Below are 23,629 nucleotides of genomic sequence, written 5' to 3' on the forward strand. Positions count from 1 at the left end.
TTCCTGAGTAATTGAGAGAACCCGGGTAATCTAGGAATCTAAGAAGGGGGTCAGTGAGCCAATTTCCGAGGCCCTGAGCCTTCAAAGTCTATAAACCTCTCAAAGTAAGTAACTTGCTCCAAAATTAATTGATTTCAAGATATTAATTTTGGGAGTAAAGTGAAAGTTTTAAATGCTCAATCTAGTGGAATGGCCAGCGTCTCAATTCGTTTACCTGCCCAGGCCAATCGTAGCCTATAAATTTGCTGGAAATTTTCTGTTAGCTCTAAGGAAAGCGTCAAAATTGCAACAATTCAGTATCTGAAATCAATTAATGAGCAAAGACTAGAGAAAATCTTATTCTTTAGTGCCATATTTTTATTTTATTGGTTGAAATGACGAGGAAATAACAAAACTTTCATTTCATTAACAATTCAAGTCATGTCCGCAGCTTGCTATAGATACCAATATGAGGATTCAATGTCGATCGCTACGATTTAAAGGTTTACCTCTTCAAACATAACATCAACTTTGGCGCCTCGCAACATAGCATTTAAACGAGGCTAATAATGTCACAACATTTATAATGACGAGAAATGACTTCATTATACGCTAGATAAAATACAATCGAGTGGGAAATGCTCATTGTGGTGATTGTAAAGGGCCTCTCCAGCAAAAAAAAATAATTTTATTGACTAAAAAGTTAGCATCTGGTGCTTGTATTATGGCAAAGTCGTTGTTTTTGCAAAATTTCAATTAGTTTAGAAGTTATAAGGCTTTAAAGTTGCACCTTTCCGAGAAAAAAAACGACAAAAGCCGAATCAGTTTTGTGACATTCTGACGTCACAATGTGCAGCTCTCGTTCGCCATGAATTTCGTATGTCTTCAATCGAATCGTGAAAGAGTCATGGTCACACGTTGATAACGGCATCTAAATCTAGAGCAGGAGCTTTTTAGGATCGAAAAATATTAAATGTTTACAATCATTCTAAGCTTGCGGGTCGGAATGTGTCCATGCTGTGTCAAGACTTTGTTTTGATCACCTGTGTCGGCCCACAAAGCTACTGCTTCCTGTTCCAGCTCTTCCCTCGCGTATAATTAATCGAAATTGACACTTCAGTTGTTCTCCAGAAACGATGAACAACTAAAGGCTTCAGAATTGATATCTGAAATGCTCAAACTAAAAGCCGGTGGAACAGAACTGAGAGTACTATCACTTGCAGTCAGTGGTGGCGCCAGGGGAGGGCTAGGGGGGGCTACAGCCCTTCCGTTGGAAGCATCTAGCCCCCCCCCCCATCGGAGGAAATTTTAGGTTATTGTCGGAGCAAATTTGACAAAATAACGTACGAAAACTGCTTATTTTAGTCATTTTAGCCCCCTGTCGGAAGCCCCAGCCCCTCTGTTGGAAGATTTCTGGCGCCACCTCTGATTGCAGTGTTCAATTTGCGAATCGCCGACGTTTGATTCGGTTTGAGGCGAGACTAACGAAATACACTGTGATGTCAAAATTGCGTCACAGTGTCACCAAACCGAAAATTTTTATCGGTTAATTCAATTCAATTATCGAAATGCAAGAGCTTATATCTCTCAAACTGTTAAAAATATCGAAAAACAAATAACGAATTCGTGATCAGCAGGTTCAACTCCTTTAGATTAGCCAATAAAATGCAAGTGCAAAATTTGGCTGGAGAGGCCCTTTAAAGATCATCCATGGAATCAGTCATCGCCAAATTTGTTATTGTTCTACCTTGTAAGTAGAAACTGAGCTTAAAGTCTAACTTACTGATATAAAAAAATCTGGGAAAGACACCGATTTTGCGTGAGCAGTACCTTCCCTAAAGACCATTACATACGACCTACATAATCTACCAATATTTTATTGGGATAAAGCGATACAAAAACTTCTAAACTCCAAAACAACGGTTTGAGTCGTCAAGAAATGTTTTTGCAATTTAAATTGCCCAATGACCTGTTCTTAATACAGCATCTCAACTTTAATTTGACAAAAATGTTAATACAAGTTCCGATATAGAGCCAAATTTCCGAACTTTTCCGAAACCTTATGGTTCTATAGCGCACCTGCTCCTAAGCCACGGCGACCCTGTTTGTAAAAACTTGCCTGTTGTGGAGGCTACTGGTACCAGACTAGTATACTAAAATCAATGTTTCAGATTCAATTTGATATTTGATTCAGGCTACGATACAAACGTTAGCAAATAAGGGTAAGATAGTCCTCAGGATATTTCACCATATTCAGTTAAAGGCTGAAAGTGTTGTTCCCTCGTCATTTTCACCATTTATTCTTGGGCTGTCGTTGCGCCAATGGCATAGACGGCCATAAAAAACCCCAATTGTTTTTTAGAAGGTTGAGAAGAAGACACAATGGCCTTCTTCCGCCGACTAACAACATCTTGTTCATGCAAAAGTTCAATGAAAAACTCAACAAACCGGTTTTAGAGAAAGCTTTTGGCCAAAAATGAGTGGTTTGTTTACAAATGCAAAAAATTTTATCATTTTTTGGTTCTTTCAGTTGAAACAAACAAATCAGCAATCAAACTTGGAGCCATAAAAAATAATGTTAAATTCATGATAGTGGTGAGACTAAACTATGAAATTGATCAATGTTGAAATATCAAGCCAAAAAGGTCGACATGATGATGTGGAAATTGGTAGAAGCCATAAAAAGTGACGAGCGTCTCTTGTTGCTTTAATTGAATTGAAATTTGACAAAAATCAGTAGTTCTGCGGAAATCAGATGTCTTATCCATTGAGGTTTTATAAAACAAAGACTCTATGATAAGTCGAGGTTTTGTCTGTGGAAACACCGGTAATGTATAATGTAGGAATGTGTAAATTGTTTGTATTTATTTTCGGCAAGGATTGAATCTTTGAACCTGAATGATCTTTGAAACTAACAAGTGGTTTTCTCTACTGTAAGGTGCCTTTTCATGAATTTCCTGCAAGTCGTTTGAATGAGAACTAACTGCAGGAAATATTGTTACATTGTTTGAAATTATTCAAAACATGGAATAGAGGCTGCTCTTAGGCAAGAGGCTGTCCTGCTTTTGCTATATGTTCATTCATGGCCACGCCCCTCTTTGATGTTCTTTGCTCTGCTTTTTCATTTATCGTGCTATTGTCGAGAGTCTGAAACAAATGATGCTCTTCTAGTAGAATTATGCGATTACAGGTGAACGGGTCTTATTGCCTTTAAATATGGACGCCTTGCCAGATAAAGTAAAGGTGACGAAGTTGAGCAAATTTGAATTTATTATGACCTACATATTAAAAGATTGCAGTAATTTCATCTTCTCTGCGTGTAATTATTTTGAAACTTTGAAGTTTCGAATGTTCCCCAATTCCAGCTAGAAGGTAAAAATGTTTGAAGGTAAAAGGAGATGAAGAAAAGGTAAGAACATTTTATCAACCATATGACAATGTTTAGAAAGAGCAGGGAGGTCAAGTGTACGTTTGAAATCACGTCTGATATAATGATGATGAAATATTCAGAATATTTATTACCCCTACATTAGGATTTATTTGAAAAACGTAAGCCAATAAATACGCTTTCTTGCTAAGGCTACAAGCAGTGAAAAGAGAAAGATGATCGTTATCCACGTTCAATGTAATGTCTTCAGCCCGCTTTTAAATGCGATGGCAACTATTTTCCTTCACCCCATGATCAAATGTTTTCCCCTGCTGCTAGTGTGAATAGCCCCACAGAAGCCCACTACATTAGAGGCTTTGATATTGCTAAACATTCTCAGAATACTGCAGCTTTGTGGAAGCCTATCATCCGTCGTAGCTTTCCCGCTGATCATAGTGTCCCGATATGAAAACAAGCAACGCAGTTCAAAACTATACGCATCAATAAGATATCAAATGAGCTATTTTTTGTATTTCCTGACTTATTCAAAGTGAAGAATGTTTATAAAATGAAAGATTATTATTTGGATAACTTCATCTTTATTACAGACTGTGTTTAGTCAATAGGAGTAAAAGATGCTTGCGCATTAAGGTATCGCAGTAAGCCACAGCGAAACTTGCGTTTTGGCGTGTCAACTGTAACTGGTTGCCGATAATAAATGCGCCATCACTGTGCTGTTGGTACAGAAATCTGCCAGCCATTGCCATCTTATCAACCTGGAAGCAAACCTTGTCGGGAAGCATTGTTTAAAGGAAATTGCAAAAGTAGCTATATATACCCGTGTAACTGATTGGCTTCTTGGAATGCAACCCTAGATATGCAAATCTGTTTTTGGATTTAAGAGAAACAGGTATGGCACTGATTTACAAGATTATTTTTTAAATAAGATAAACATGTGAGCACCAAATTGATATTCAGGGTTCAAGTAGAGTCATTGGTGCATGGCTGACACCATGCCCCTCGAAAATATACCGGCTTTGTAGAAGCATGGCTTTGGGTGACGCTCTTATCTACCATAAGCCATTTTTGCACAGAGTGGTGTCTTGTACAAGCTTGACCTTCATAATATTTTTACTCTGTAAATCCTTCCCGATTTGCTGAAGGCTCCGTCTTTTGTTTTTCATGACAGAAACGCGAAAACGTTTCATAAGAAAGTCATTTTCTTAAAATCAACTTTGGGGTGGGGGATTTAATTCGTAGGGAGAGAAGGGGTAAGGGAAATTACCACAATTTCACATGGCAACTTCAATTTAGCTGTTTTGCACAGGGTAAGAGGCGCATGAGTAGATACCAGATACCGTTTTCCGCTCTGTATATGGTCGCTTTGCAGACGATGTTATCCCAGAAGAGCTACAGTAACTGGCTAAATCGACTAAGGCAGCTACAAGTTCTGACTCTATCACACTTGGAACAACCAAAATTTGATTAGTGTGCTTGATAACACACTATGTGGGAATACAGTACTGTACTATACTGTACCGCACATACCTAAGAGGATAATATCTTGATATTCTGCATTAAGAAGTTCACAATCATTTGCCAGAACATTACCGTAACTATTTCTATGGAAATTTTGCTACCATGAATGCTTATCGAAACTAGTATTCTAAGCTAAGATCAATAGTTCTGAAAGATTGTGTTCAATATTTAAAAACATAATTAACGAAATTTTCCTCATTTCATTTTCAGGAACGATTTTATTAGAAAAAGAGTATTTGGTTACTAATGGGTGAAACTTTTTTGAAAGAATGTAAGAAAAAACAGTGGATGAAGACACGAAGTCACCATAGCAAATTTTTCACAGGTTTACGATTTATCTTCCTGTGATTGTGCATCTGTATGAAAGATTTACAATTATAAACTTTGTTTTGAAGAGGAAAAATCATGGAAAGCTCGTTTATGCACCTGATTACGCTAGCAGTGCTGTATATCTTCTCGGTTGAAGCATACCTTAAAGGTAGGTTTGTTAAACTTTTTTTACCAATTGCAACACAGCAAGGCATAAGGTACTGAATTTGTTTATAATTCGACTAATTTGTTTTTTTAAAACAGCAGCAGGGAGTCAATAATTAATTTGATGCAGGAGCTCAAAGTGGCTTTATAGTCCAATTCCAAGCAGGTTGTTAAAGTGCCAAATATTTCTAAGAAATACTGAATAGAAAGAAATGATAAGAGAACGAGGTACATCTGATATTGATAGCGATCGAAGTATTGGAATAAACGGATTATATAAGACAAATGCAGGACATGTAGCGGAATTCGGAATCCGGTCAAAATGCTTTGCCTTGAACCAGTAATTGGCAAACAGGAAGGGCTGAAATTGCATTTTTATGTCAGAAAAATAATAATATGATTATTGCATTTTTAATGTTTTTATAATTGGACTAATGATTTGATAGAACCCCATGAAACACCTTACAATTTGGAAAATCACATATCTCTTATGCATGTTTTGCTGACATTCGGCCACAAGAACACAGACATTTTCCTAGCGAATCACTGGAACATTTAAGTGCTGATAATTCTAAATTTATTGATCTTGGCTATAAAATTATGACAAATCTTTGAAAATTCTTATTATCAACGAAGCCAAAAAGTATCCGCTTGTACAATCCAGGTAGTTTATTGGCCATATCTCAGTCTATTTATGAATTATGGATAGCATTTAAATAAACTACGCAATAGAAATTCTAATAATTAATTACTTGGAAGCTTTTTTGCATGCTAGTGCATTCATTTGATCAACAAGACTTGTAAGAATCCAAGGTTTTGGAATGGCATATTTATTTTACAACAATCTATTACGCAATGAATTTTTTGTCAATGTGATCTGGTTACAAACAGTAGCGTAGGCAAGGTTCTCCTAAAAAATAAACAATTATCGCATTAGTAGTAATATTTCTGACATAATTTGCTCAAAAAGCACGCTACTGAAAATGTACCATCCATAAGTATTAAGATATATTGTATTTTGCATTTTACCCGAAACTTCACCCTAACGCAGTATGCTTGGTGCCTTAGCCACAAGCGTCCATTCTTAAAGTTATGTTTTATTATGTTACCTTATTGCTTAAACAAATATTCGTTAAAATTACCCTTTATTCGGTCAACTGATTATCATACGCCTTATCAAAGTTACAAACCTGACTAAAACCTTGCTTTTACGCCGATGATGTATCACCAATAGAGAATGCTACGCAAAAGAATAGTAAGGTAGTATATAATTTTGTAAAAATACTCTGATAACGCTTTGTCGGTGTCATTTCTGCATGGGCATGGCCCCTTCACAGCTAGGCCCTGCATGTCCGCCATTACATGAAACGTATATGCGTATATGGACTCCATGAAACGTATGTGCGCAGAAACGCATTCCCAGGCAGAAACGCATTCCCAGGCAGAAACTCATTCCCATGCAGAAACTCATTTCCATGCAGAAACGCATTCCCATGCAGAAACTCACTCTACACCATATACACACGTCATAATTCTTTAGCTTTGTTTGTGAGTTTGTGTTTTTCTGCAGGAGATCGGCCATTAGCAACAACAAATTCCAGGTCTTGTAAAAATGGCCGCTATGGACTATTAAAATGTTGGCAAATTGCTTAAAAATTGGTTAACGTTTATTGCTGCAAGTTGTTGCAGAAACTAAGAGTCAAGGTCTATAGAATTTGCGGGTTATCTTTTTTTGGTGCACCTGTGCTTGCATACTATATTGCAATAGGTATGTTCTTGCCGGAATAAGTAAATAAATGTTTTCATTTCACAGAGGTAGCAATTCACAAGCCTTAGCAAAAGCTATCCTTTTCGAAATCTGGTGCTAATCCATTTGTTTGCTAATCCAAATTGAAATCATATATTAGAGTTAGCTGTTTCTAGTTGCCGACAACAAAGCTCTGAAATAGATTTTAGCCCACCCACGGATATTTATTGATGCAAAATGATCAATTGATTTCACGCCCAAAAATCTGATTTATAATTTGATAATAAGCTAGATGATCCTATTCATGTGATTGGAGCTCTTCGTGGTTGGATTTAGCTACCACTGTGCGATATATCTACATGCACCAATTAGATTTAGCTGCTAAAGAAAATACCTAATTGCATGTTATAGCAAATTGCTTATATTTACATTTTTGGCGAAATTAGTTTGTTTTGATGACTACGTGATGTCATGCAAAATGCTAGATTTTATAAGTTGAGATTCATTATTTCTGGAAGTTGATGGATTCAAGCAAGACGAGCAATTGCATTGATCAAAATGAAACCTTCTCGACTATGTTGATCATTTGCAAGAACCAAAAGGTTGTTGATGGAGTTTTAGCTTAGGTCTTCCCCAATGGCAATCATGACAAAGTACTCAGGTCTTCTTTTTGCCCTATCATCAACATTAGCGCCATTTTAAAGAACGAGAATCCTAACGCACCACAAGCTGAAATTTACATATAATTCTTGCAACTTAATTTTGGATTTAAGTGCTCTTGGCTTTTTAGTTTCCTAAAGCTAAGTTGCATCAGCCATTTTCTTTCCTGCTGCTTCGAAAAGCATGCTAAAAATTATATTCAACTGTTAATGTTTTATTAATTATTTCTATTGAAATCATTAAATTATCATCTGATTTTATCTTCATGTTCAACTATTTGTTTAAGACAATAGAACATAATTCAGCATTTTGCTATTTGCAAGATACACAGTCTAGTGTTTGGGGCGCAAATATTGAAACTAGAAGGTGCTATTTCTTCTTGAAAAATTTTCTTGACAAGCTTTATCATAAACCAATGTTTTGTCGTTTTTTCTTCATCAAATTTCTACCTCTTTTCTCTAATTTTTTGCATGCCAGTTTTTTTCAATTCACTTTTTTGAGTTAAAAGTGATAAACTTATATGCTGCTTTGTCTTAGCCTTTGAGTTTCAAGGCAAACCTGGTTGATGGCACATTGGATGCGCCATTCCCAAAGAATTTTTACCTACCAAAAAAGATGGTACTAGCCTGTAGAAGACTGCGCTAAAAATGTTGTTTGATTCTGCACGCTAATCAGGGCCGTAAATCCCGGGGAAGACGGTGGGAACTGGACTCTAAGAATCTGGAGCAAACGATTTTTTTGGAGAAATTACCATCATTTTTCTTGAAAGAAAGAAATCCCTGGTAGCCGAGTTAGAACCAAACTACGTTTTTTGTGTTATTGCAACAAACCTCAGCCACTAAGGTTATTTTTGTAAGCAGAGTGGTTTTTATAATTTTTACAAGATAAAAACTTACCGTTTTCTACCTTTTTTTACCGTTTTCTACCGTTTTATTTTTGAAAACAGAGTATGAAATAAAAAGAGAGCAATCTGTCATTTTATTTGACCTATTTACTAACTTATTTACGTACATTTCTATTATTTGTCTATTATTTACTTTTATTTAGTAAATCACTTTTTATATCATTAAATTAATTCATTTTTGATGTGTAAACATGGCCTACTGAAATCAGTCAAAATAAGGAAGACGCACATTTCTGTTCAGAAAGTAAATTTCTACCAATCAATACAACAGCGTCCCATATTTCCCCAAAGTCTGTCACTAAGGTTTAAGCATGACTCTTCCCCTCCAAAATTTCACCCAATAAACAATAATCTGTGTTCTTCTGAGAAACGCCGAACTTTATATCCTGAGCGATTCTAGTATTTTATTAAATTTAGTCTGGGGGATGCTTTTTTAGCCTTTCTAGAAGGTAAAATTTCAAAAAATTTCTTCCGCGTCGGACCCAACCATGGTGGGTCCTCCTACGACAGTAAACTTGATTCTTAGCTCCCAAGGTTCAATTTCTTGGGGCCGTCTCTGAAAAATGTTATCCATCCAATCATACACACACAGTCAATGTACTAAGGAATATCTGTAATTACCTTCTATAGAGCAGAAAGTCTTGAGAAATCCAAAAATATTGACTTTAGTAATTTTCCCCTCAACTGTTTCCATAACACATACCATAAATCCCTTGTGGTGCCATGACCCACTGCATACTTTATATTCATTCGCTCTGCTGACCCCCCCCCCCCCCCCTCCCAAATTCACATGACAGATTTACGGCCCTAACGCTAATGAAATAGACCCAATAAAAATAACAGCCACGAATGATAAATTCTAAGCCAGGATGGCCTTTGCTCCTCAATTTAAATTTTCCACTGAGCTGGCATCTACTTTTTACAGTGTTTCTAGATACTATTTACAAATACTAGCCTTCAAAAAAGGCATTTGAGAGAGGTGTACCCCAAGACAGAGGTAAACTGGCTAGGTATCGGCTGAATTTCGTCAGAAATTGCAGTATAGGAAGATATCTAAGACTTTCTGATCACACCCTTCATCCTTGTTCTGATTTATGTTCATTTAACTTGAAGTCAATTCTCGCATTTTATGCGATGGGTAATCCAGATTGAGTCTCTCCTTGTAGCAGACGTTTTATCGTTGTTAGAGGAAGATCGAAGTTGCCTTTTTTATGAATAAGATTTCTGCTTCCTTATAGACAAAGTAGCTTTGGTTTTCGGAATGCAAGCACCCGTTGTCATTCATATTTTTCCTTTGCCCTCTTCCTTTCTCACTTTGCTCTCTTTTTACTTTTAATTCCCTCATTCTCTTCACCTCTGCGAACAAGGAAAGCTAACTTGCAAATCGTTCCTAGAGTTTACTTCAGTTTTGATGAAGGTCTCATTGTGTACATCGACTTACATAGTCCCATTTTGTTGAATAATCTTCTTTATTGATAGTTTATGGAAAATCCAGAAATAAGATTATGTTAATAGGCCGATTAAGAAAAGATTTAATCCTTCTGATAGATAACGACTTCTACAACCCAGCATCAAAAGAATTAATCGTAAAGCTTTAGACCAAGTAATGCAACCGAATCCTGTCAAATCTATACGTTAATCCTCGACTGGTTATTACGATTATCATCATTATTATCGTCATTATCACCCATTTAATGCTGACCGATCTCCAAATCTTCACCCTCATGTTTACCTTTCCAATATTCTCAATATCGTATATATATTGCATTAGCCTAGGATACTTATCCTCGTCCCAGCCTACGGTCAATGGAATTCTCGTCTGACGCGTGAAAAACCTGTCTTTGAAGCAAAGAAATACTACTACGTTTAAATAAATGGCAAAATATTGAATCAAGATACTTTGTTTCATTAATCTTTCTGCTTTTTGCAAACAACGAGATTACTTAATAGCCAGGAAAAATGAAAACAGTGCAGGGAAATTGTTTTTGCAATATGTACAACACAAATGTCTATTTACTTACATCGAAAGCTATCCAAAAGATGTTCTTCGTGTTGTTGTTTCAGATTTCGGAAACTTATTTAAAGAGTTTGCAAATGTTCGACCGATTTGGTTTTTCTTTTGAAATTACCCTAATCGCAATCTTTTGAAATTAAACATTGCCGCTTTGCTGTTAATCTTCCCTTATAAAATTATTACATAATCTTTTGCTTGAACATACGAACTTGCAGCTGAAGAATTATTTTGAAGCCGTTGATATGATTAGGCTGATAGATAGAAAATTATCTTTAACAAGTGACTGAGACTTGGTACCCCTTACGAATAATTCGCGCTGTTTATCTGTGGTTGGAACAAAACACTGACTTTCTGCTGATTAGATGTATAATTGTGCAAACACTTTTTTAATGTCCTTTTTACTTTCATCGTTTAGAGCCCTGCAAAGATGAAATTAGTACTAGTACATGTTGGTATTTTCGAAAGCGTGGCTTTTGCAAGAAGAGCCGAGAAAAGCTGAAGAGTGTTTGCGACAAGACATGTGGCTTTTGCAGTAAGTTTTATATCATTTTGGTAATCGAGATTTTCTGCAGTTTTTATTGCTTGTTATATTGACCAGACAAAAAGCTTGGCACTGCGAGGCGGATAGGAGGAGTGGCTGCTCAGGCACACAAACGATCCTGTGACGTGTATCACATCTGGCAGACAATTAAGCAATTAACTTGGCTAGATATAAATGTTTTTCAGTGACAGCACCCTAATAGAGTTCTCAAGTGTGATGTCACAAAAACTATTTTTAGAGTTTTCCAATTTTGCCCACATAACGTAATAGAACACCTTGAAATACTTCCATATGTGCAGAATTAGTTAAACATGTCAAACATGGGGTGAGCCATGGCCAATAGAACATTTGGAGTTTGCTAACGGATTACTGTTATTTTGGCTCAGTTCATAAACTTTTGATGTGGCCAGAGCTTGTGCTCATCTGGTCGTACCTTAGCCAATTCGTAATACCGTCAACTGATTTTACAGATTTAGAGGTATTTTATGATGCTCTTCCAGGATATGAGAACAAATTTCGAAAATTCTAAAAATAGACTTTCGTGACGTCATCACTTGACAACCCTATAAGCCTAACTCAAACCAACGAAGCTACCATTTCTGAAGCCGAATGGCAAAAGTACACAGATGACATATATGTTGCAACTGAATAGTACTGAGCATTCCCGTTTGCTAAAAGTGACCTCCTTCGTTCTTCCCCATCTTTTAAGAATTACAAGGATTGGTCTTTTACAAGACCTTAGCACTAAGGCCCCGTTCACACGGGAACGCAATCGTTCCGTTCCATTTTTGTTCCAATTTCTGGAACGAAAAGGTATACTGTTCACACGGTAACGGAATGATTGCGTATCGATTTTTGTTTATGTTCAGACGGGAACGCAATCGTTCCGTTCTGCATTTTGCGCGCCAAAATAAGCGAATGATTTTTTAATGCGCATGTCCATAATGGAGATAGATTTCATCTTTTTTTTGTCTCTGAGCTATCTCTGAATTTTTTAAACAATTTGAATAAATGGAGAATACAAAAGCGCCCCAAAATAAGCAAGCTCGTGGGAAAATTGAAGCCAACCCTAAAAGGAAGGATTGTTTGCAGAATGGTGTTGAATCTTTTAAATGGACTAACGGCGAGATTCAGCCAATGGTGTTTTTGAAATCCTCCATTTTCTTCGCTGAGTTTATTATTGTCACCTTTTCCTTCCCTCAACAACAACACAGACGCATGCGCCAAGGGCAAAACTCTTATCGTTCCATTTTCTGGACCAGTTCTGCACGTTCACACGGGAACGGAACGGAACGATTGCGTACCGTTCCACTTTTCGTATCACTTATTTTATCGTTCCACTTTTTGGAACGGAACGATGTCGTTTAAAGCGTTCCCGTGTGAACACAACCCCTGAGTGTTCCGCTTTTCGGAACGGAAAAGAACGGAACGGAACGATTGCGTTCCCGTGTGAACGGGGCCTAGGATAGTCAGGCTCAAGTGCTACTCAAAATAACTTGACAACATCCAAAGGAGAGGCTTGTTGCTTTAGGCCGTAGGGTATATTTCCAGATTCTGTCGATATAATAATTATGCCATTTTTTGCTTAATTTCAACCCCTTTAAGTAAAGTTATCTGCATTATAAATCGAAAGTTAACCCTAATCTAATATTGACTATTTTTCAAAAATAAGTGCTTTCATATCTAATCGAGTGAAGTCGCTTTAACATGCATTATCCAAAGTCTGACCTTGCCTACAAAAGGACAGATTTTACTTGAATCGAAATATTCAAAATAGCTGCAAAGACTAACATTTATTTTTACAGCGAGCTCTCTTTGCGCTGATACCGATTGCACAAATCATCTGTCTACATTTATAAACAAAATTTTAATCCTTCTACTTTAATTTAAAACTGTATTTTGATATAAGAAAATGGGACGCTACTTTTATTATCACGAGCTGTTGTCAAGGACCGCTATATAAACAAAATCTCAGATGTTTAATAAATAAACGCGGTAAATGCGTGGCTTAAGAAATTCACGAGTAGCTATTTGCTTGATAACTGTTTCCTTTGGAAGCTCATGCAGGGAACGACGACTAAATTTTCATAATTCGAGCCTTTTTTCCCTAACACAACATCTTTTCTACCCATTATCAGAACCCTTCTTCATCGTAATACATTCAGAAATTGAAACTGGTTTATGCAATATCACTTTGTTTTTCCTAAACGCGACCACCATTTTATTGGTTATGATACTCAAGGGCAAATTGCGTATTGGACCGTCAAATGTACAGGACGTATGAAAGTCAAGCGGTATGTAGATGTCCTTGTATCAGGCGTGTTTGTTATGAAAACAAATTTCCATAGCATAGCTGCTATGACCTTGGTTGAGAGTAATGCAGCAATTCACTCAATGCAAATATTTCCGCTATTAATCTATATTTTAAAGGTACTCTGCCCCTAAGATAGGAAAAAAACTCTCCAGGTATGCTAAACTCTCTGCGAAAATCAGTTTCTACGCATGCTAAAATCAGTTTCTAAGATATATTTATTCAACAAATCGTTTTGAATAAAATTATGCAATTCAAATTTAGTTTCTACAACATGTTCTGTTTAATGGCCGCATGGTAGACACAGCATTGTGCTACTTGCAGTATCGTCTTGGTAGTGTATCAAAGTAGTTTTGTATGCAATGTTTCTAGTAATATGTTACCCTAATTTATTATTAGATGATATAAAAAAAATTCAATATCATGATTGTGTATCAAAATCAGGATAAAGTCGTCATCGTTTCTTGAGCATAAACTCTCAAAAGCAACAGCTCTTTAAAGAAAAGATGTTCATTTGCTCTATAAAATATTCTACTTTATTACGTTGTTGTGGGCAATCATTGGCTACCTCGAAATATAGCTAGCTTGAGATTTTATCCACACCTAAAAAGAAATTTTTGTACCTCTCTTTGCAAATTTTTGGAATTTGTGTGCTCTTAGGAGACCAAGGAAAAGTTTGTAGTACTGGTAACGCTGTTTTCTGCAATCCTGAGTTTTTATATTGGACATAATCATTTGATTGAATTTGATTTTGATTGAAGAAATAATATAATCACTTCTTGGCCTTTCGTATCTTTAAGGGGTAGTTTTATTTGCCCTTTTATCACCATTTTCCAAATATTTTACATTTTTATCATATTTTCAGAACCTTTAGCCAAACAAAAATCTTCCGAAATGTAACATTTTTAAAAGAACCCAGACAGTTGATATGAGCCTCGCCAAATCAGAGAGATTCATGTACAACTGGGTGAATTTTCTTTTTTAGATTCCTGTGAAGATTCGTATGTCAAATCGAAATGTCTCCAACTCAAGGTTCTTGGAGGCTGTCTCACGAACCCCGGCAAGATGAAACATATTTGTCCTGATACATGCGGGTTTTGTCGTAAGTATTAATAAGCGATTTAAAAATTGTAACAAAATCATTATGTTTCATTAAGAGAAACCTAATGAGAAGGCTAATGAAAAGAAATTAGGTAAACTTATAACGTTACAAGAAAAAATTATGAAAAACATAACAAGCTAAAATGATAAATATACAATATTATGATTAATCGACGAAACTTACGATACTATTATACTGCCTGCAAAGTCGCAGGTGCATTAGAATTAAGTGAATAAAGTCAATAAACATGACAGTATTGTTACGTTACAGTATTGTTGTATTTGGAAAAATTGCAAATAATAATGCTGGTTGCAAAGATTTCCTTCTCCTGCTTTTCTGGTGTGTCCTTGATCAATATTTCATCATGTCCCTCTCTAGAGTATTACATGGCTATTGCAAAAAAGCTTTCCAATTTGTATCGCCTAATTTCGAGGTCTCATGAATTCTAATGATGGCCTTGAACATTTCTATTGTGGTGCAAATATCATTATTAAAAGTTTGGTCGTTTGTTCAAGCATTTCTTGAAAAAATTGTAATATCCTAAATAAGTACATAGTAATATGTGATAATAATAAAAATAATAATTTTTTTACATCTATTGATATGGAAGCTTATTGCTACTCTTCACAAATTGAAAACTTTTATTAACACTATGTCTTGCGTCAAATTGCGCTTAAAATTGTGCCGTACCGAGACAATTTCTTTTATCCGCATCGTCGTTTTTTTCTCAGCAAAAGTGTGTAATGATGTCTATGCTGGCTGCAAGCATTTATCGCATCACAGAGCCTGTTACGAATTTCGTCATCGGATGGAAAAATTGTGTCCTGCCACATGCGGCTTTTGTAGTAAGTTTCTGCTTTTTATAGTTTCTGCTTACTGAGAAGTAAACAGAATGAGTAACAGGAATACAAGCAACCCAACGGAAAGCGAATATAAGCAAGAGCAAAGAGAATGGATAGCTGTATTCGATTATCTATCTGCCTGTTAGAGTTTTGCAATTAGATTTAAAAGGCAATCGAGAGATTGGCCAATCAATAAGCTTGTGAGTGTTATCCTGCCCGTTGATTGGTCAGTTGTTGATTGACAGATGCCGTAATCGATTTTAGCATACGTCCATTGCCTTTAAATCCGTTTATGTATCTAGCATTTTACAGTCCTAATTACTTACTTTTATGTGTTTTTTCATTTTCAATTGAAAACTACTGTATGCGCAATCGTTAAAAGATTTGAATGATTTCTTTATAAGGCCTTCCCGTTTTCTTACATTCATGCTACAAAATACCTCTGGAATAATTGCTAATGAGAGCAGTGGCGGACACCTGGGGGAGGGGGGGCGAAGGGGGGCTGTCGTCCTCCAATATTTTGGGAAACGATGGTATCTTTTTCAAAAACAATGGGGAAATGTGACATCATCTTATTAAAACAATAGGCTTGCCCCCCCTCTCAATAATTGAGCAAGTGTCCGCCCCTGGTTGATAGCAAATGCATTGAAAGGTTGTGGGGGTCACTTGAAAGGAGAAACTTTGTTATATAGCTCCATGTATAATTGCATTTCTCTTAAGATGACAGAGAAAATCACAAAATGTTTGGGGAGGGGCTTATTTCTGATAACTTGCACCGTCAACTTGTACCTTTTAAATACCTCATTCCGTAGTTGAAATTTTTACGGGATTTTGGCTTGTCTCGGGCAAAGTACACAAACGAAGGCCGAATTCAAACTTTGGAATTCAAATTTATCCATCATCATCTTTAAGACTTGGCTATTGGCTTCTATTAATCTGAAACAGATTTAAAAAAGCAAATACTAACTAATACTGGATTAACTGTACATTCAGATATTCATTTTTCCCCTTAACGAATCTCTTGGAGCAGCATTGATATTCATGGAAATCCTAAAGGAATTTTTCGCTCAAAACTGTTCTTGATCATCTAGACCCATATTAGGCTAGATCATGCGATCAATTTTCTGGTTCATATATTTTGCATGTCATAATTGTTAAAAAATGATGTCTACCTCATTATTCACGTTTTGAACTTCAAAGTGCAATGAACAAAAAGTTGAAACGTCTGGTTGTCCACTTGAAAGAATATTGAAAGGAAAAAAATTCGGAACATGCCCCTTTCCCCTTCTTTTGTGGAACTTTGTACATACTTTGATTTGTATTAAACATGTAGCTACAGTAAATTCCTGAAAAAGTGTTAAAAAAATTGTAGAAATTACAGTCTGTCTTTCTTTAACTGTCTTTTATATTTTAGAACCTTTTTAGAAGAAATATATTTATTTTCTTAGCATAATGGGTAACATTAAGAAATTTTACATGTTAACCGAAGATGATTGTATAACATATTTTGCTCTTTTCTCCCCCAATTTTAAGGGATGTACCATTCAGAATCAAACTTTTGTCCCTGAAATGACCATATGCCGCTTACAATTTAAATTTTTTTTTCTGGAATGTACTTTTAATGCTTTTTAAAGCCTTGATCACCCAAAGGCGAAGGTCCAATGTAATGCTTATTTTACGTGAGGGGTTGGGGGGCCCATAGGCCCAATGGGAATTTTTAAGTGTCCCAAGCGTCTTTCTAAAGAACAACAGACTCTTGAAGAATAGTGCAATAGTCTCTGTACTGAGGAAACAGCAAGTCAAGAGAGATGATTTTTCCAGTCAAAATTCTTAATGAAAAGTATCTATTTATACTTAAGTCTAATGGATCCTTACCACGGGTGAATGACATGCTGCCAGATTTGAACAATATTTTCATCTATACATGTGCTAGTTCCATTTCAAGAAGAATTGGTCCGTATGTAGCGCTTGCAAGAGTGAGCTGATATTATCTAAAGGTATCTAAGTACAGTAGCCATGCAATTTTGAATTCTCTTTCAGAACCCACGACTCCATGTGACGAGCATGACTGTCCGATTGGCTTTCGATGTCAGTTGGATAGTAACTGGCAGCCTTATTGCGAATGTGAAGTTCGGTGTGATGAAACTACAATGTTTGGTCCCGTATGTGCTAAAAATGGCATAACTTATACACATCTTTGTGACTTGAAGAAAGATGAGTGCAAGAAACTCATGTTCATCCCCGTTGATTTTTTTGGCGATTGCAATGCACCTACTGGTACTTATTTAATAAAAAATTGTTCTTTAGTTTTGTTCAATTTTAGTATTTGATCGTTGGTGATATATTAGTTTGGATTGGAAAAATTGTGTCCTTGACATTGTACCTCATTTGTTTCTTGTTCTTCTATATAACTCTGTATCGGCTAAATAACTATTCAGATTTCTCCTTCTTGTTACCTTGAAATTCAAACAAAGTTATTCTCATAGTTTTGAGCGTTTTCTATCACAGATAACTATCATGCTTTCTCAAGCAATATCTAATAACCACTGCAGTCTCAAATTTTTGAGATGATTAAATTTTTTCTTTAAGTTGGCTGCAAAGATGAAAGCAGAGAATCTGAAGCTGGGTTGTGCGTCAAATGGAAGCAAATAGGGGCATGTAGAGACCACGTTGCATTAATGGACATATACTGCAAGAGGACATGCGGATATTGCAGTGCGTATAATTACGATCCTTACTAAAAGAATAACTCCAGATAGGGTTTGCAAAAGAGTGACAAACTCTGGATAAAATGCGCAAAAAATTGACCCTATCAAAGATTTTCCCAAAAAGCACAGCGCAAACGTTTCTATATATTTCCACGCAAGCATCATTGAAGTACACTTGCAACTATCAAAAGGAACTGAGATACTTTTCCTTCAAAAGACAACTATTTTGATAATTGGCTTTACACTGTGTGGTGTTCCTTTAACATAGTGAACATTTTAAATTTGTTTGTAGCTTTGGTTTGAAAGTTCATATAAAGCAAAACCCAAATCAAAATGGTTTCCATAAACAAATTTTTCAGGCAATTTAATTCAGAAAAAAGCCAGAATTGAAACATTAGTCCTGAAAGACATCAATCCTGATCATTATGCATGTGCGAAGTTTCAACAATCTTTTAAAGCTACAGTATAATTTTTTCAATTCAAGCTCTCTAAATTTCTTAGGATCTTTATCAAATTCGTTTGGACAGCAGATTATTTGGAAAATTGTTAAATGAAACCCCTTTTTTCGGTTCATTTTTTTCGAGGTTGGAAATATTAGATTCTCGCTGTAGCTCAAAAAATATGTTCTAAATCCGAAAAGAAAAATATCATGGTGAAGAAAATGCTATAGAAAGTTAAATAGATGTTGCAAATGGCTTTAAAAGAGTAAACATTTCAAAACATACTACTAAAGGCGTTTTCATCTGACACTCCTCAGAGTATAAAACGTCCTAATAAGGCTTCAAAAGAACCGATCGAAAATGTAGACCCAGTTCTGATTGGCCTATTTTGATCTAAAACTGGGTAAATATTTTCCATCATGTTCTTTCGGAGTCATGTAATGTTATGTCATGTTTAGTAACGTAGCTAAATTGGTATAAACCATGGAGTCATTTAGCGTAGCCCAAAACCGCGCAATGCTACCAAGCTTTGGTGAACTCTAGACTCTAATTTCGAAAAATTTTCTCCGCCAACCTTCGGCAATCCAAAAACCGTACTGTCGACTCTATTTGATATTCCTTACTTTTCCTGCTCGTAATAGACTTTCAATATGCCTTCCTATTGATGTAAACATCAGACATTCTCCACTTAACATTTGGCTGATTGGTCTAATTCTAATATATACTTTTTTAGGAGTGCCGGGGAACCCGCCAAAACCAAAATGCCTCCAGTCTGAATACGGTTGTTGTTGGAACGATGAAAAAGTTGCAAAAGAAGACAAATACGGAAAAGGTTGTGCGTGTAAGTTAAAAGCATTAATTTGTTTTGGAATTTCAAAGCCTTTCGTTTTTGCTAAAAAATATCACCTATTAAGTGGTGAATATGTTAAATATTTCAATGAAATAAGGACTAATTCAAATATTTAACAAATATTTGGCAAAGGAAGAAGGTCATTGCCAGTATCTGTGTTGCTTTGATTCCAATCAAGAATACATTTGCCTTATTTTGTCTTTGTCCTTAAGAACGGCACTTCTCTGCTTTCGAGAGTAAAGAACTGTTCCAGGAGATTATGTTGTAAAACATCAACATGGATTGAACTGGCCCATTTTTTCCATACAGCATAAATCTAAAGGACAATTGAGCTTCCAAAACGTTTGAACTGCGCAACATCGTTGTTCCTGGATCACTTCGTGTTCTTTTTGCGTGCCGTTTTTTAAAATATGAAAATTGCTCTTACAATATAAATCAATATGTTTGTTTAATTTTGTTTCGCCCATGACACTTCATTCTTCTAAAACAGGAGGAGTTACGAGTAGATTGGAGAAATAGTTTTATGATGTTGTTGCAACCCATTTTCGTCCCAAAATCCAACAAATGTCCTCAATTTGTGTAAAAATTTACCCTTTCAATTAGTTATCAGCTTTTTTAAATCATTGGAATTTTGTATTGGACCTCTATTTTAATGAATTCGACCAACTTAAAGTTCGGGATTTCTAAAAAGTCAACAGACGTTTGGTATTACAACTAACCATGAGGATCTTCCCTGGGTAAAATCATCTTCATAGATTTTTTAGCGTACTTATTACAGTTGTTGCAGAGATTGTCAAAAATGTCAAATGACGGTTATTAATATCGTGCTTTATTCTAATTATTGTCTACAACAATTGCTAATGCAGAAATATATTTTTTTTGACTCTAGAAACGTATAAATTGTATTCTAATGTTAATGGAATGTATGTTAATGATATGTAGGACATTCGTGCCACAGTTTGTTTTTTTGTAATTCTATCGTTATAAATAGCTCGGACTTTTATGGTACTACCCTCTAAATTCTGTTTTTAATGGTAAATTATGTACTCAAAATTTTATGTATTTAATCTCGTATATATCTATTTGGTGTAGTAGTTTTAACAGTTGGCTTGGATTAGCTCATTTCACTGTAAATAGCTATCTAGCGCCAACTTTAAATAAATTGATTATTATTATTATTATTATTTTATTATGAAACATTGTAAAGGGTATCAACAGTAAACAATTGTTCTTTTCTTCTTATACTAAAATTCTAACAACTTCGTTTTAGCATGTGTGGATTTAAAGCTATGCAAGTACTTTAAGATGTACTGCAACAGTAAACTCAGTCACGAGTTCATGAAGGAACGCTGCCCATTGACATGCGGGTATTGCAGTAAGTTTTACGATTTGTCTTCAGGCTACTAAAAATCTACCCTCCGTGCTAGAGTCTCTATTATTTAGTCTCACAAATATAGTTTGTCTGTTACTTTATCCCCGGATTCGTGAGGCTCTGGTACCACGGGTACTATAACTCCTGGTGCTACTGATTAAACTCCATATCAAGAAAACGGAACAGAATTTTCTACAAAAAGCTTGAAATCTCCAACCATTCGTATTGAGTTTCTCATTGGGAAGTAGAATTAAGTCATCTAAATGTTTTTCCATTTTGCAAATTTCCCGATATTTTTATGACTCAATCATGTGCATTATTTTTCTAGCAGTTGCTTCTAGCTTTTCGAAACTGCTGTTTATTTTGATCTAGTTCATTTCTAAAAAAATTTCTGATCAGAAAATATGGCCATTTTGTTATTTCAAAATTTGATAAATTGATAAATAAAGATTGCAATAGAACATGGCTATAGAACATGGTATATCATAGTGTCACACAGTATTGCATGATTGCCCCCAGCAACTGCTCTTTTTAATGTTACTTTTTATAATTGCACCCAGGCAACTGCTCTATTTCTGTTTATGCCTTAACACCTATGTTTTTCCCTATGGTGCTTATCGTTATATATGCTGAAACAATTTTTGTCATTTCGATCTACACTTAAAAAGTAACATTCATTTGTTAGAGTCTACTGCTAGAAGAGGAAGCTTCTTTCTAGCAGTAAGAAATGCCTTATTTTCAGCTCTATTATTTACATTATGTTGATTTTCATATCATTTTTGTACCAGTTCCAGAATATATACAAAGACTTCAAGAAAAGCAGTGGGTAATCGAACGAAGGAGGCGACATTTGCACAATCATCCATTTAAAGTAAAGAAGGTTGCCAGCATTAATAAAAGTAAAAGCATTAAAAAGATAGTGTGATCAAAGTCTCATTGTGCAATGCAGCAAAACGGATGTTTCAAGGTAAGAACGCAGTTGACTTGTTCGTCTTCACCTCAGTATATCTTGAAAGATGCTCAAATTATGCCAAGATGTATTTTGATAGCTGCAATATAAAGATCGTGAAGAATGCCTTCAAAAGTGTATAGTGCCAGATTCAAAAGTGTATAATCGCTACAACAACTGACAACGTGAAGGCAATCACAGATCAATTGAGTCTGGATCTAATGATAGAAAGTTTTTGAAGATTGTACAGTACTAGTATCCTTATATGCTAGAGACATTTTTCATACATTTTATACAATTCAAAATCAAATTGGTTATGTTTGATAGTCTTAAATTCAAATTGTAGGCTAAATTGAAGTAATAAATGGTGTGTAAAAGCTGGTTAAAGGTAAAAGATAAACAATCAATCGAAAGCACACACCTCTGAGTTGACAGTTTTAGTTGTAATTGATCGACAGTGCCCAGCATAAATGACTTGCTGACTTGCATGAAAACGACTCAGAGAAATAAACACATCTGAGATACGAAGAACAAGGTTTTTGCGTCTTTTGTTTACATGAGAAGTTTTAGTGATCCTCTAGCTTTTTGAAAAATTCATCACCAACGTTGAAAATATTGAGAAACTTTTGTGTAGGCCCAGGTATATATTCTACGAAAAGCAGAAGTTCGTGTTATCTTCGTTTTGTCCGGCAGCGCCGTCGATGTAATTATCCATGCCGTTTACAAAACTTCAGAAGCCTCACGATGGTGTGCATGCACTATCCTGTGCTTAGAATGCATTTTTGGCATCTTGTCTGAAACGAAACACTAAGGACTATATCTAAAATGAAGAATTTATAGTTTATAGTTTTTCTATGCGATTTTAATTAAAGGGAAACGGTTTGATGTTCTCTATGACTGTTACTTTATGTTCATAAACCAATTCATTTCAAGTTTCGCATTTATGACAAGCCCCTTTGGAAAATTACTCTGAGCAGAATTTGGGACTTGCCACCCTTCATTTTATGTGTTTTAATGGTGCTAGCAGGCCTTTGCCAACTTTTCATTTCGTTTATAATGTTCTACAATTTTCACACATTTGGGCATAGATTACGTGAAGAAGTACTATGCAATTTGCAAATACCTTACAAGGCTTTAATCTTGCATTGTAAAAATGAATACAGGCATTACCAAAACAATATTTTGATGAATCATATAGTACTAGATTAAAATCTTGCTGCTGAAATAGAATTGTATAACATAAATTTTAAATACAGATTCGTTAGTTGAAGGAGATTTTCCGATATACTACCGACATTATTCGATTGAGCTCATTATAACACCAAAACGTCGTATGAAAAACCAAGTTGGAAGAAAATGATACGATAAAATGGGGTTCTCTTTCTTTGCAGAGATACTCGGGTCATTCGTTGTGACCTCTTCTTGAAACAATTGCAATCTGTTCTGAACCCTAAAAGGCACTGCTTTGTTTGCCGTAAAAAACTTGTTTCACCTTTTCAACTAACCGCGTAGAAGGGAACTGGGTCGAGATTTGGGGTGAAAGGCATTTTTCGATAACGCGGTATTTCAGCTTTGAATAAGTTTGTTATATATAGCTTACTTTTGTGGATGTGTGGATTACTTATATTCAATTTACATAGTTGCTGTAGATAGTCAGCAAAATTTGAAATAATTAAATCTATTGTTTCTACATGGAAACGTGTAAGGTGCTTACTTTTTCGAGTAATTGTTCACTTTTAGTTTTTAGAAGATATGTTGCTTCCATTTGCATTAGATACTACCTAGGGTACTTTGATATGTAAATTGTCGACTGTATGTAATATTTTAGCT

General features: G+C 35.5%; 1 protein-coding gene across 1 annotated transcript; it reads left to right on the forward strand.

The window, feature by feature from the left end:
• The first annotated feature begins 3 nt into the window (after positions 1 to 3).
• Positions 4 to 22,302, forward strand: LOC135682985 (uncharacterized). The gene is made up of 10 exons (XM_065198110.2): positions 4 to 4,256; positions 5,096 to 5,363; positions 11,100 to 11,216; positions 14,522 to 14,638; positions 15,370 to 15,483; positions 17,521 to 17,757; positions 18,070 to 18,195; positions 19,362 to 19,469; positions 20,749 to 20,853; positions 21,639 to 22,302. The coding sequence occupies exons 2-10, from the start codon at positions 5,291 to 5,293 to the stop codon at positions 21,773 to 21,775; spliced, it is 1,134 nt and encodes a 377-aa protein (XP_065054182.2). The 5' UTR covers positions 4 to 4,256; positions 5,096 to 5,290; the 3' UTR covers positions 21,776 to 22,302.
• The last annotated feature ends 1,327 nt before the right edge of the window (positions 22,303 to 23,629 follow it).

The sequence above is a fragment of the Rhopilema esculentum genome, chromosome 7, assembly GCF_057945365.1.
Source record: "Rhopilema esculentum isolate cy_ngs chromosome 7, ASM5794536v1, whole genome shotgun sequence".
Taxonomy (NCBI): Eukaryota; Metazoa; Cnidaria; class Scyphozoa; order Rhizostomeae; family Rhizostomatidae; genus Rhopilema; species Rhopilema esculentum.

Excerpts from the sequence above, each read along its gene's own strand:
- LOC135682985 (XM_065198110.2), top strand. The coding sequence starts at position 5,291 with ATGGAAAGCTCGTTTATGCACCTGATTACGCTAGCAGTGCTGTATATC. Across the intron at positions 5,364-11,099 it reads GGTTGAAGCATACCTTAAAG|AGCCCTGCAAAGATGAAATT; the intron begins GTAGGTTTGTTA and ends TTCATCGTTTAG. Across the intron at positions 19,470-20,748 it reads ATACGGAAAAGGTTGTGCGT|CATGTGTGGATTTAAAGCTA; the intron begins GTAAGTTAAAAG and ends ACTTCGTTTTAG.